General features: G+C 45.8%; 1 protein-coding gene across 6 annotated transcripts in view; it reads right to left on the reverse strand.

Annotated features, from left to right (window-relative positions):
- The window catches only part of TLN2 (talin 2), a 421,578-nt gene that overhangs the window by 158,777 nt on the left and 247,436 nt on the right, over positions 1-15,365 (reverse strand). For all 6 annotated transcript variants that reach the window (XM_070421588.1, XM_070421561.1, XM_070421564.1 and 3 more), the window contains one exon: positions 942-1,005. In XM_070421588.1, coding sequence (XP_070277689.1) covers positions 942-1,005 — 64 coding nt within the window. The remainder of the gene's footprint in view (positions 1-941; positions 1,006-15,365) is intronic.

Consider the following 15,365-nt stretch of genomic DNA (forward strand, 5'->3'; position numbering starts at 1 on the left):
TACGACTGACCAATAAGCAACATTTGTGTAGTAGACCCCTTCACGACATATGTTCCAACTCACCAAGAGTCACAGTACACGGAAAATTCTAATGCAGTGCTTCTGAACTAGAATTTGAGCCCAAACCCCTACAGATTTCATAACTATATGCACCAATGCATGCATGTGCAAGATGGCAGGAACAAGCTCCATAATTACAATCCAATTTTCAAACAACCCCATGTATCAAAACCAACACTTTAAACGAGAGCCAGAAAAATGTCCTTGTCCAGGGAAGGTAGCATGCTAACATCCATCCACAACATACAGTGTTCCAGAGAGCAGGTTACACAAATGTGTGTACATCGTCAGTCTGGGAAACAATACTTGGTTAAAAATAAATAAATAAATAAGATTTATACACATGAAATTTACATTTCAACTTATATTTACATTTCAACATCAAAGAAGATTTTGATGTTGTGGATTTACTAGAGTGATTGTTTCATGGCAAAGTTGGCGACAGAGCTTTTCTTACTGGTTGCCTAGAATAAACAACTCTCATTTAGAATAAACCTGAATTTTAAAAAGGTACCACTTCCCAAATTCTAGCCTCAAAAACCAACCTCTGGACAAAGAAGCAACTTGTAGCTTCTTTCTTGGTGCATTTTTAATGGCAAATCACCTTGTTTGAAAGCTACCAAGATAATACCTTGAAAATTAAATGTATGCACATATTTTTTCTCAGAAGGGCTACGTAACCTTTAGCAAGAAGGTGGGGATTAAGATAATAAATCTGCCAGACGTAGAACTGTCAGCTCCTTTACTCTTGAGACACTCATCATTTAGCATATAAGCTGAGTGCATGTCTGGGTTACAAAACTATCATGTATGGAGGCCCTTCTCATACTAATACATGAGGGTAGGGAGTGAGAAGAATGATAAATTCACATTCCCAGTACCTGAAATATTCTCTTTTCAGCTCCTCTCTGCTTGATGTATTCTTTGGGCAGGAATTCCTTTAGACTGAGAGAGAGGAAGAGAAAAAGTACAGCATTTATGTTCTGTGATGAGAAGGAAAGAAAAGTCTTTTCGTAAAACTCACAGTTAAGTCACTAACTTTCCCAGTATTTTCTAGTTATTATTTATAACAAACTGCCACATCCCACAATGCACTGAATAGGACACAGATATAAAACCAGACTGATAAAAAGGGTGAAGCTAACAAAGGTAAGTGAGAAAGAGTTTCTAGGATATAATATAACTAGAGGCCTGATGTATGAAATTCATGCAAGAGTAGGCCTTCCTTCCCCTGGCGGCTGGCACCAGCTTCCCTCTGGCACCTGGGACCCGGGCTTCCCTCCGGCCTCCGGCACCCGGAACCTGGGCTTCCCTCACAGCTCCGGCTTCGTCCAGAAGGATGTCCAGTCTAATTAGCATATTGTGCTTTTATAATTATAGACTAGAGGCCCAGTGCACGAATTTGTGCATGGGTGAGGTACAGCCAGCCTGGGCCCAATTGGGGTGGATTGGGGCTGGGCCTGTCAGGAGGAGGAGATGGCAGGAGGTTGGTTGGCTGGCCCACCCTGATCGGAGACCGATCAAGGCCAAGCCAGCTGGAGGAAGGGGCCTCGGGCAATTGGCTAGCAGGCCCCGCCCCCCATTGGGATTGGGGGGCCAATTGGGAGCGGAGCCGGCCATGGGGAGGGGTTGTGGGCAGTGGGCCTACCGGCCCTGCCCCCAAATGGGGTGGGGGGGTACCAATCAGGGGGCAGTGGCCTGGCAGGGGGGTCATGGGTGGTTGGCCAACCGGCCCTGCCCCTGATTGGGGTGGGGGGGCCAATCTGGGGTGGGGCTGGGTGGGGGAGGGGCTGCAGGAGGTTGGCCAGCCAGCCCCGCCCCCTATTGGAGTCGGGGGTGCAATCAGGGATGGAGTGGTCAGGGGGAGGGGCTGCAGGAGGTTGGTCACCCAGCCCTGCCCCCTATTGGGAATGGGAGTATGATCAGGGGCAGCCCAGCCAGGAGGAGGGGCTGTGGGACTATCATGGTGGGGCGGGTTGATGGGGGCAGGGCTGGCCGGGGGGAAGGGAAGGGGCATTTGGCCGGCTGGCCCCACTCCTGATCGGGGTGAAGAGTCCAATCAGGGGCAAGCCAGCAGGGGGGAGGGACTGCCAGGTTGGCCAGTCGGTCCCACCCCCTGATCAGGTGGTTTGCTTGCCAGTGGGTGTCATAGCAACCAGTCGTTATGGCCATTACAGTCACTGGCATATATATATATATATATATATATATATATATAGACTAGAGGCCTGGTACATGAAAATTAATGCACTGGAGGGGGGGTCCCTCAGCCTGGCCTGTCCCCTCTCACAGTCCGGGAGCCCTCAGGGGTGGAAGGTGACCTGGTGACCAGAGGAAGGCGACGCCCCCATCACACCTCTGCTGCTGCCAATGCTGGTAGCACAAGCCTCCACCGGCCCTGGTTACCTGAGCCTCGGGCAGCCCTGGGCAGCTGGGGGCTGATGGCGGGTCCAGCCACACCAAGCACCTGCCGCGCCACCTCCCCCCATCCCCCCCGGCTGGGCTGAAAGGACTGGGGGACTCTGGCGGGGCTGAGGGGACTGGGCACCACCATCTTGTGGCTATGGGCAACGCTATCTTTTGTGATGATGTGATGGTCAATTTGCATATCCCCTCGTTATTAGATAGGATAGTAAAGGGTACAAGAGTGTACAGTATGCTATTCTGTAAGACGGGGAGGACAGGATGTATTTTTCATTTAATATTGTTAATGTGTATTTTTAAAACAATAGAAAGATATTCCCAGTACTAATAAAAATGATTCTCTATAGAAAGAAGGGAAAAACAGGGAGAGGGGGACAAGGATAAAAAATAAACCTCTGTAAATATTCCTTATAGCATAGTTGTTGTTGTTTTTTTCATTTTAGAACCACATTAAATTGCAAAGAGGGGCAAAAAGCAACCTAAAAATCTAGAGCAAATGGAAAGAAATCAACTTAACAGTATATCAAGTTGACAGCATTACTACAGAGAAAAATGATTTCAGGTAACATTGAAAACAGTCTTTTCACTATGCATCCCTAGTGAGATATACTTAAAGATGAAACGAACCACAGTGACTTGTCAAACACTGACACCATTATTTTACAACACCCTCCCTCTTCTCTATATATGCACAGTCTATAAAAATTAGGATATTATATAACATGCTGTATGTAATTAAGATAAAATGAGTAATTACCTTAGTTGTTAGTAACCTAGATTTTTAGCATAAAAGAAGCAAAAATATAAAGCCAAAAAGAGTCCATGAAAACCCTGCAACCCTTCATTTGAATTGGAAATAAAGACTGGCATATCAGATTCATTTTCTTTTTCTGAAAAACATTTATTTTCTAGTTGTGTCCTCTTAGGAGGCTAAGAGCAAGGACAACCTGCTGGCAATAAACACCCCCAGCATCTTGGCTAGGTGGCCTTCAAATACCACTCCCCACTCAAAGAAACCAGAGACCCTCTGAGAAATGGCTGCTTCTAGCCCTGAGCCAGCAAATGTATCAAATGTTTCTGGAGAGGGTCTGGGCAGGGCCTGGTTCTGGCTATATTAAGATTTGAATAGTGATGATGCCTGTTCAATTTGCAAACTATCTATAGACAAAAGCTGTAAGTACATTTCCTGGAATTTCGGGGATCTGGCCCTGTCAAGAGACCTCAAGTCAAGTCAGCAGGAAGGGTCTGAGAAATATCCAAGCAGCACCTGGGATGTGATGACTCTCATGAAGCAACTTTGTGGACAGACATGAATGGCTGAGAGAACTGGAAGTCATCCATGTCACAAAAGAGGAAGCTGAGTTCACAGAGAGGTAAGGTGACTGAGCGGAGGTCCTGAGACTTGTTGGTAGCACGGAGCCTTTGACCTCCCAGACCCAGAGCAGGTCCACCTGAGCACAGAGCTGTTGCAGGCTTTCCCCAGGAGGACACTTGCAAGGACAATGATGCGGTATCATGAGCAGGCCCGGGGCTGTGGGGCTCTGGACATAGTAGCTCCTACACCATCAAAAAGGGAGATCCGGCTGAGGTTACCAAAAGCACCCCAAAAAGAGCCCCACCAAAAACTCTGTCAGGATGATGACTGTTACTAGAAGAACAACAGACGGTGGTGTCCAGTGGCCAGGCAGGGATAGAATATGCTGGGCATTGATAACAACAAAGTTCTGTGCAGCAACAAGCTGCCCTTAATTGGAACTCTGCAAACTAACCCACCCATTCTTCAGTAGGTACTGAATCTCTCACGCTTTGGTAGGTACCGAAAACAACTTCCAGTTGCTTACACTAAATGTTGCAAGAGTCTTTTGGGGGAAGTTTATTGCGAGGCATTTTAAAAGGTGAAGTGAGTGTGTGTGTGAGCATGTGTGGTGTGTATTTTCCCCGAGGAATTCAGCACGAAGCTGGAAGGAGCAGCAGCCCATCATCACCGCCTGCCAGGCGGCGGTACAGCAGGTCCCGCTCAGCAGTTTTCATTACCAAACCTGAGCTTGGAAGGCTCCTAAGCATCTGGGACATTCACACAAGTGAAATCTGCCAGCCTTCACTGAGAAAACGGGTTAGATTGTCAAACCTGATTGGAAATTTTTCTCCTAATTAAGCAAGCTCTGGACAAGCAAAGCCCCTCCCACTGCCTCCTTAGGCATTCCCACCTTACAAGGGCAGCTGTCCGGAGGCATTCGTTTAGACCAGCGGTTCTCAGCCTGTGGGTTGCGACCCCTTTGGGGGTCAAACGAACCTTTCATTTGTAAGGGGTCGCCTAAGACCATCGGAAAACACATAATTACATATTGTTTTTGTGATTAATCACTATGCTTTAATTATGTTCAATTTGTAACAATGAAATTGGGGTCATCACAACATGAGGAACTGTATTAAAGGGTCGAGGCATTAGGAAGGTTGAGAACCACTGGTTTAGACCTTACTCCTCCTTTAAACCCTACTGCCCGCCTTTTAGTATCACCTTTTCTGAGTGCAACAATAACAGAGACTCCACTCTGTAAGGTGGCAGACCAGTCAACACCCCTCTTGCTCTCTAAGATGCCTGGATGTTGAAGGTTTGCAGTAAATAGATTCTGCTCTCATGAGTCCCCACTTCTGCTCTGGTCAAGTCCGCTGTATTTGTTCTCCAATCTTGCTGCTGCTATGTATTGTATGACTATGTAATAACACAACATAGCCCATAAGCTGCTAAAATAGTACAAAAAGAGAGCTAATGAATGCTTCTTATAGTAAATATTTTTAAAAGTTATTAAATTAAATATAGGTGAGATAACTATAAAATCATGAAAACACTGTCTTCATTTTGCTTCACAAATGTATTATTTTACTTTTCTTAATCCTAACCTGCTTAGAGAGAACATGCTTAGAGAGTGGGAGAATGGGGACCGGAGGGGGGGGGGGGGGAGGGGTCCATCCTTGCTGCTTGACACAGTCACTGCAGGAAAGAAACATCTGCACAGCATATGTTTCAAGGGACCTGGCATATATAGCATATTGTTCTTAATATGTTTGCTCTCCTTAGTGCCATGTGTTTTAACCAAGGGCACCTCTCTGAGAAAGGTTGTTTCCCCAGGTGGGGATTTTTCCCTGAGGTTAGGGAGGGGATACAACCCCTTAATTAATTGTCAGGCGGGTAGTCAAGCTACGTAATCTTTACTCCCTGGAATGGAGATAAGAAACGCCCTAACCTTTGTAATAGAAATTGACAGGATTAAAATCGGCTGGTATAAATATGGATGTAACAAGACAATAAACATCAGATCCTCATCAGATCCTCATCAGTTCCTAACCAGAACTCCGACCAGAACTTTGGCTGGAGATCCTGGCTAGAGGTCCTGACTAGGCTGCTGATCAACTGAAGGCTGTCTTCGTGTCATTCCTTCTTCGCCGACTCCGTTCACACCTTTGGGGACCCCTGGACCCACTGGGGTTGGACCCCAGCACTTCTGCACATACCCAAACCAGGGATTGATCCTGCAACCCAGGCATGTGCCCTGACTGGAAATTGAACTGGCAACCCTTTGGTGCACAAGTTGATGCTCAACCAATTAAGCCACACCGACCAGGCCATGATTGTCTTTAAATTCTCTCCTAGACGATGTCATTCATACAAGAAAGACAATGTAGAACTCCAATCAGGAGAACCCTCACAAAGAAGAAACTTGGATTCTGTACTTTAAATAACTTTTTGGATTATCCAACCAACAGTCTAAATAACGCTGATAGAGGGTTTTCACTATTAATAGCTGCCATTTATTGAAAGTCAAACATTGTTTCAGGTGCTTTTTGTGTACAAATAGATTAACTGAATTCTGACAAAGCCCTTAGAAGAAAATATCCCACTTTATACAGGGAACAAAAGGCTCAGTGAAACTAAGTAATTTGCCCACAATCATAGCCAACAACTTAAGCCTGGTCTGTGGGCTCCAAAGAGCAGGCTCTTAGCCACTCAACACCCCAGTCCCTCCAAGTTACCTCTGAGTCAACAGACTTATCATGTGATCAGTATTTCAGAACCTTTAGACAAAGAGAAACAAAATCAGAGAAACACACAATCAATGCCCAAAAGCCATCGAATAATGGACAGGGGATTCAATAAACACATTTGGGGGAGTGAGGTCTGGATTCAAATCTAGGTGTTCACTGACACCTTATTTTCTTTTTTTTAAATATATTTTATTGATTTTTTACAGAGAGGAAGGGAGAGAGATAGAGAGTTAGAAACATCGATGAGAGAGAAACATCGATCAGCCACCTCCTGCACATCTCCTACTGGGGATGTGCCCGCAACCCAGGTACATGCCCTTGACCGGAATCGAACCTGGGACCTTTCAGTCTGCAGGCCGACGCTCTATCCACTGAGCCAAACCGGTTTGGTGACACCTCATTCTCTTACATGTATAAAATTTAAGCTGCTTCTACAAGTAATTCCAAAAGAGGTGTCCTACAGATGTCCCCTGGTCCGGCAGTTAGAATATAAGCACAATGTTAACTGCTTCTCACCTGTCCTGGAGGTGACACCATGTACTTAGTTGCATGACCACAGGCACATCACCACCTCCCTAAGCTGGTTTTATCACCTGAAAAGAAGACAGGATCCCTACCTGGGAGTGTTATTATTTACATGAACCGAAAACCATGGATGCCCCTCCTCCCTGAGGAGTGAGGACATCAGCACTCACACACACACAGCCATGCAGTGTCTGCCCAGCACAAGGTGCAGAAAAGAGGAGGACGGAAGGCAGAGGGTGCCGCAGGGACAGTGTCGCCCAAAGGACACTGGGACACCCAGGAGTCCTCAGACCAACCTTTATGTTGAATCACCAGATTTGCTATCACATAAGGTTCTCAAAATGTGGTCTCAGAACCAGCAGCATGCTGAATCAGAGGCTCTGGTGGCGAGGCCCAGTAGTGTGTGTTTTAACAAGCCCTCTAGACCAGCGGTCGCCAACCGGTGGTCCACGGGCCACTGGTGGTCCGCGAGGTCCAAAAGGTTGGCGACCGCTGCTCTAAACGATTCCAATGGGCAGTAAAGGTGGAGAACCACTAGCACGGCGTGCTGAAGGCTCTGATGATGAAATCAGACGCTCTTGGGTTTGAACCCAGACTCAAAGATGAAAATGCCTGTGATTTACTAAATCCTGGCGGATAACCGCCATGATGCCATAGGTGGGAGGAAGCCGTGGTTAGTTGGGAAACACTTAGGGTGGGAAGAAGGAGGAGAGAGAGAGGATGGCATGGGAGAAGCACAGGAAAGGGTTGGAGGCCCTATGTCAGTCCCACAGAACCAGTCCCAGTGCCCTTTAGTGTAAGGCAGGGAATGTGCCTGGAGGTGCAGAGAGAGCTCCTGGCTGGGTACATTCAGAGGTTCCTGGTTTGAAAGTTCTAGAATCTGAAAGCATTTAGGGAGGAAGGCACCATGCGTAGCAGGCTGCTGCTAGGAGGACCACCGAATGGTCACCCCTCCCCGAACTGACAGAAGCTCTAGCTCACAGGACGGAAGCAAACAATAAAGAAACTAGTGGGTGAGGGACAGGAGGTGAGACGGAGACAGGGAAGAACAAAAGCGGAAATGCCTGCTTCATGGTGAGTATGAAGACAGAATCGGTAGTCAAATTATTCTGACAAAAACACACAGAAGACCAACTCCAAAGGAGAAGTATGTGTTTGAACATATGCCATGAGGAAAACTGACTGAAGACCTCCTAGTGCAGTGGTTCTCAACCTTCCTAATGCCACGACCCTTTAATACAGTTCCTCATGTTGTGGTGACCCCCAACCATAAAATTATTTTTGTTGCTACTTTATAACTGTAATTTTGTTACTGTTATGAATCGTCATGCAAATATCTGATATGCAGGATGTATTTAGGCGACCCCTGTGAAAGGGTCGTTCGACCCCCAAAGGGGTCGAGACCCACAGGTTGAGAACCGCTGTCCTAGTGTGTCAAAAACTTTGCTTGTTGACAGTAAAATTATCTTGAGTTTGAGGGGAAATTCTCACAAGTCCACTCTGAATTCTTCCTCAACAGAAATTTGTAACCCTTGGTCGCTTTGCTTTCTCAGTAAAATACTTCTGCAGAACATGCACATAGAATGAGAGGCTACAGTAATTGAGGATGGCAGGCCTCCTCAGCCTGTGACCCACCTGCCTGCACCCGACCACTGGACCATTTACTCCTGTCGCTCAGAGTCAGGGAGCCTCTTTGTCTGACCTCCAATGCCCATTAGCTTTTCCTCTGCCACATGTTTGATATCCTACCTCAGTTGAGTATAAGCTTTTATCAGCTCACAGAGACTATCACAATTGTCTTTTTTAAAGAAATGCTCAATGTGGAAACATTTTGAACCATAGAGAAAATATACACCTCATAATATATATACCTATCACCAAGGACAAAAACATGTTAACATGTTATGGTATTTGCTGTGTGATTGCTAACTCTCTCTGTTTTTAAAGAATTAGAGATTAAAAATTTAGCTGAAGTCCCATACCATCCTTCTTTCTCCCCCTAATGGGAGTCACTTTCCTGAAGTTAGTTTCCCTGCATATTTTATGTTCCGACATCTCCTTGTATCTATAAACAATATCCTCTGTTTCTCTTTGTATTTTTAAGTTCAACAGAGTCATATTCTGAAACATCTTGTTTCTTCTGTAAAGTACTTTGGTGCTTTCATACATTTAAGCATGTGCCCACCTGCTGGGTCATAAACTCTATCCTTATTGATTTTGCATTCTGGGTCACTTATGAGGCTATTTTCCCATATCTTTATAAGTCAGTTGAATTTCCTCTTCTTTAAGGAACCTAATGCTATCCCTGGGTGATATTTTGCTTAGATGATTTTTCCCTTTTAATATCATTTTCTGGATATTAACTTGTTCTTTGTAGAGTACATTGCAAATATGCAAATTTCTTCTTCCAGTCTGGAGTTTCACTCTTAACTTCCAATATTTTAATTTTAACAAAGGTAGGTTTATCAACCCTTAGTACTTTTATACCACCTTACATCAACAATAGTGTTTTCATCACTATAGCTTTGTGAGAAATTGGGATAGTTGTGTGAGTCCTCCACACATCTTCAATCAGTGTTGGTCATTCACGAGCCTTGACTAGTCCATATTAAGTTTTTAATAGTTGTATTGAGATATCCATATTATCTGAAATAACCTGGGCCTAGATTTTGTTTTGTGTTTTTTTGTTTGTTTGTTTTTTCCTGCTATATTTTAGCTGATAAGGCAATTTCAAGATTATAGATCTATCTGGACTTTCTAATTATCGATTTTGTCTAGATTTTAAATTTTTTTTTGCTTCAAGTTTTCGTTTTATTCTTTTATAATTTTTTAAGATCTGCCCCGTTTTCATTACTAATAATGCTTATTTTTGCTTTTTTCTTATTTTGTTGCTCTTGAGCAACCTTTCCAGATTTTCACATATTTTGTTAATTTATTCTAAGCAGCAACTTTTTTGTTGATTCTGTGATTTGTACTTCATTACCTTCTCTTGACTAAAACCTTTTCTTTCTTTTGATCTTGTTCTACTTATCACTCCTGAGGGAGGTTGTGTTCAATTATTCCAATAAAATGTGTGTCAAAAATTCTCCTTGTAACACTGTCTTTTTTTCTTTCATGTACTTTAAGGTAATGTTAGGTGCATGCGGGCTTATTATTAATATACCATCCTGGTGAATTAGTCCTTCTATCTTTATTTACTTTATTTAAAAATATGTACTTTTATTGATTTTTAGAGGGAGGAGGAGGAGAGAAAGAGAAACATCAATGTGAGAGTGGAACCTCAATCGGCTACAAACTGGGCATGTGTTTCATGTTGCTATTTCATATGTTTATTTCACATGTTTATTTGCCAGACTGCAGCATCAAAGGCAGCAAAGAATTCGTATGTATCTCCTTCTACCTTCCCTATGCCTGGCACAACACAACAATGAAGTCCTCCATGAGTTGAAGAACACCACGTGGCATGCTTGTTGAAAGCACAGAAGAGCATGAAATATACATGCGACCATGGGTGTGTGTGTTGTTTATATGTCATGCTCCCACAGACTGTCCCTTTCTGGGACCCTGCAGGTGACTGAAGAAAACTGTCACGGAGATACAGCACATCAGACTGGATCTGGGAGAGTGGCTGTTCGTGGCTTCCAGCTCTCACTGGTTCTGTGCCTTGCTTCTCTCTCTCTTATGCCTATTTTCTCCATCTGTAGAACTGACAGGGGACATTAAATAATCCTTAAATCCATGAAAACTGAATATCTTTCAGTCTCTGATTTTCATTATTCTTAATAAACACCTTCACCAAGGTGGTATTGAGTCCAGAAATCATTAAAGGGCCCGAAGAAAGGTATGACAGGCTCTCATACAGCTCCTCTATATTCCCAGGTTTCAATCTTTCCAGGCTCTTCCTTTGTTCCTCCAGCCCCAGAGGCGCTAGCTGCTTCCTGTAGTTGCAGACTCCTCGATGCCTTAGAGCCCCCTTCTTTCCTGTTTAATTACTGGTTATCAGCTTTGTACCAGGTTAACAATTCTTTCCATTCCATTTTCTCGGTTTAAATAATTAGTATGGTTTCTGTTTCCTGCCTAGATGCTAATTGAAAAAGGATAATAACACCTACTTCATGGAGTTGTGGGGGAAAAAAGAAGTCCATATGCTGTTGACTTTGAGCAAAAATGCTAAACAAATTTTCAAAAATGAAAAGAAATGTACTCGCTAAATGTACCTCATCCAGACATTCTGTGGGTGAAATCTCAGCCTGGCTGTGTCTTCAACCTGGCTCTGTGACAAGTCCAACCTTCTCACTATTTTTCTGTTTTAAACTTTGAATTGTTCAAGCAGATGGGACATAGGAAAGCAAATGGGGAAAAATCTAAAGCCTGGCCAACATGGTCCAGACAGTCACCAGGGATAGTTCAGGCACATGGCCCCAAGAGGCTCCGACTATCCAACACGAAATCAGGGAAATGTGGTCTCGCTGTTTTGTTTTAATTACAAGGAGACAAACATCCTCGGGAACTTGTACCTGCACAGTATGCACAATAATGTACACAATGAAACATCTACATTGGGTGGAAATGCTTCATTACCTAGACTAGATTTGGTCTAATTAAAAAGTAAATCAAATTCATACGGGAAAATAATTGCCACCAGGCATAATAAGCTTGTTTTAATTTGGAATCTTAGGAAGAAGACACATTCCACTAGAGGCATGAGCTTCATACTATAAACTCAGAAGTAAGAAAACTGACTAAATACAATTGCTTAACTTTGGCTACCTTCAGAGTATTACGAGAAGGGATGTCTTTAATGGAGTGTCAGTACACCATACTCAATGTGCCCATAGGTCGCTGGGAGACACTATGAGAGCAAACCAACGCTCCAATTGTGTTTGTCATCCCCACACTAATAGTCAGCGGTACAAAACCATTCACTGTGATATAGTTGGCACAACCAGTGACACTCAGGAAAAAACCAAAGGACCTTGGAATCACATTTTAGAGTACTTTCCTAATTTTGCTGCATATTGGGAGACCAGTGACAGGGACAACTTTGAAAGTAGGATTCCCTTTGTAAATGATAGGGCCCAATGTAAGTAGTCAGAAGCCACTTGTAGAAAAGAACTCTATGCAGCTGAACAGGCCGCTTCTCCTCTGTGACTCTTCTGCCACATACATCACATAAAATACATTGCTTTCTGAATTCACAACGGGGCCCTGGGAATTAGCCGTCCCAAAACTCTAGAGAAAAGGCATTAATGAAATGACTGGGGTAGCATCACCCTTGTAGGCACCCAGTGAATGGCTTCATTTAGATCACCTTCTCATCAGGGCCACACAGGCTACCAAAAATGGGCAAATATCTTATTTAAGAATTTAATCTCAGACATCTCACATAGCAGAATTTTCACTAATACATCTTCCAGGGTAAGAGAAACAAAGGAAATCAATAAACAAATGGGGGCTACATCAAACTGAAAAGCTTCTGCACAGCAAAAGGAACCATCATCAAATTAAAAGGGAACCTACTGTATGGGAGAACGTATTTGGCAATGATACACCTGATAGGGGGTTAATTTCCAAAATATATAAAGAACTCATACAACTCAACAAAAGGAAACAAACAATCCAAGTAAAAAATGGGCAAAGGACCTGAGTAGACACTTCTCCAAAGAGGACATACAGATGGCCAATAGAAAGAAGAAAAAAATGCTCAATGTCACTAATAAGAATGACTATCATCAACAAATCTACAAATGACAAGTGTCGGAGAGGATGTAGGAAAAAAAGGAACCCTAATACACTGTTGGTGGGAATGGAAACCAGTGTACCCAGTGTGGAAAACAGTATGGAGCTTCCTCAAAAAATGGAAAATGGAACTGCCATTAGATCCAGCGATCCCACTTCTGACTGGTGAATCCCAAAACACAATCAGAAAGAATATATGCACCCCTATGTTCATAGCAGGATTGTTTATAATAGCTAAGATCTGGAAACAGCCCAAGTACCTGCCCATCAGATGATAGAATATAAAAGCAGTGGTACAGTTACATAATAGATTACTATGCAGCTGTGAAAAAGAAGGATCTCTTACCCTTTGCAACACCATGAATGGACCTGGACATTATTATGCTAAGTGCAATAAGCCAGAGAAAGACAAATTTCACATGATCTGACTTCTACGTCGAATCTAATGAACAAAATAAACTGATGAACAGGGAACCAAGATGGCGGCGTAGGGAGCGGACCTGTGTGTGCTGCTCTCTCACAGCATCATTGAAACTATCAACTATGAAGTAAACAACCGCCACTCAGAACCATGGGGAAGATGGCCCAGTGGGAGATCTACAACTGGAGGAAAAGAAAGAAGCGCAGTGAGACTGAGTGGGAGCTACGGAGGCACCAAAACCAGAGGTACGCAGTCACACGCCACGCGGGCTGCAAATGGATTCTCGGTTTTTTACGAACCCTCGAATCCTCTGGGCTCGCTCGGGGCGGGTCTCTGAGGCCCCAGATCCCACAGGGAGAGGCGGCCACGGCCTTGCAGTGGTCGGAGAGCGAGGGAAGCTCTGATACGCGGCTGCTCGCCGGCACCGAGGGACAAGAAATCCTGGTGTCCCGGGGAGGCGAGGGGCGCGGAGACGCCGCCATCGCTATTTCCTCCACGCTGGTGACTCCCTGTGACCCCGCCCTACCCTCAGGGCTGTGCCAGAGGCACAAGAGGGAATGACTGTGCTTTTACAAACTCTCAAATCCACTGAGCTGGTTCGGGCAGGTCTCTGAGGCCCCAGGCCACAAGGCGAGAGACGGCACGGCCTTCCAGCGGTCAGAAAGCGAGGGAGGCTCTGGCGCTCGGCTGCTCGCCGGCACTGGGGGACGCAAAGTCCTGGTGTCCTGGATAGGCAAGGGGCCACTGAGTCTCCGCCCCGGCGACTCCCTGTGATCCCGCCCTACGCAATTTACATTCCCATCTGGGCTGTGCCAGACCCACAAGTAGAAGCGCCTTTTCTTCGGCAAACTTTCAAATCCACTGAGCTGGTTCAGGCGGGATCATGAAGCACCAGACCCTACGGGGAGAGGCAGCACGGCCTTGCAGCCATCAGAAAGCGAGGGAGACTCTGTTGCACAGCTGCTCGCCGGCACTGGGGGACACAAAGCCCTGGCAGAGAGTCAAGGGGCCACGGAGACTCAGCCAGTGCTATTTGCTCCGCCATGGCGACTCCCTGAGTCTCAGCCTTAATCAATTTACATCCCCATCCAAGCTGTGCCAGGTGCACAAAAAGACCCACCTGCGCTTTTGCAGCCTATCCCAACAAATTGCAGACTTCAACTGCTCGCAGCCATGAGAGACACACTCAAGAAGCAGACCCAGGAGAACCAGGATGGTGGCATAAGGAAGAGACCTGTGCGTGCTACCTCGCACAACAACATCGAAACTACCAAATATCAGACAAACACCTATCATACAGAACCATGGGAAACTTGGCCCAGTGGAAGCTCTACAACTGGAAGGAGAGAAAGAACATTGAGACTGAGTAGGATGTGACACCAAGTACAGAGCCCAACCCAACAAACTGCAGATTTCAACTCCTCGCATAGAAAGAAGCGCATAGAGACTGAGTAGGATGTGCTGAAGCACCAAGTACAGAGCCCATCCCAGCAGGCTGCAGATTTCAGCTCCTTGCATCTGGGAGGGACGCAATCGGGGGGCAGAGTCGGGTCCGGGGCCGGCCAGGGCTGGGCCTGATTCGGCCGGCACTGTGGAACTGCTGTACCAGCAAGCGCACAAACATGCCCACTGGTCCCAGTCTCTGGTGGGGCGCTGCGGGACAGCAGACAGGCAGTCTGTGCACTTGGTGGAGGGCAGGAGCGCTGGATGTGCAACCACCAGGAATGCCTGGAGATTTTGTCGAGTGGGGAGCCGCCGGCAGGGGACAGAGGGCCAAACTTCCTGTTTCCCCGGTAAGGCTGGGATGGCCCCGGTGAGGTTGAAACGGTCCCGGTGTGGTAGGGACGACCCCGGTCAGGTCGAAACGGCCCCGGTGTGGTAGGGACGGCCCCGGCGAGGTTGAAACAGCCCCCGTGAGGTAGGGATGACCCCAGTCAGGTCGAAACAGCCCCGGTGTGGTAGGGACAACCCCGGTGAGGTTGAAACTGCCCCCGTGAGGTAGGGACGACCCCAGTCAGGTCGAAACGGCCCCGGTGTGGTAGGGACGACCCCGGTGAGGTTGAAACAGCCCCCGTGAGGTAGGGACGACCCCAGTCAGGTCGAAACGGCCCCGGTGTGGTAGGGACGACCCCGGTGAGGTTGAAACAGCCCC

This window comes from Myotis yumanensis, unplaced genomic scaffold (assembly GCF_028538775.1).
Source record: "Myotis yumanensis isolate MYYU_CA2020_CCGP unplaced genomic scaffold, mMyoYum1.0.hap1 SCAF_1, whole genome shotgun sequence".
NCBI lineage: Eukaryota > Metazoa > Chordata > Mammalia > Chiroptera > Vespertilionidae > Myotis > Myotis yumanensis.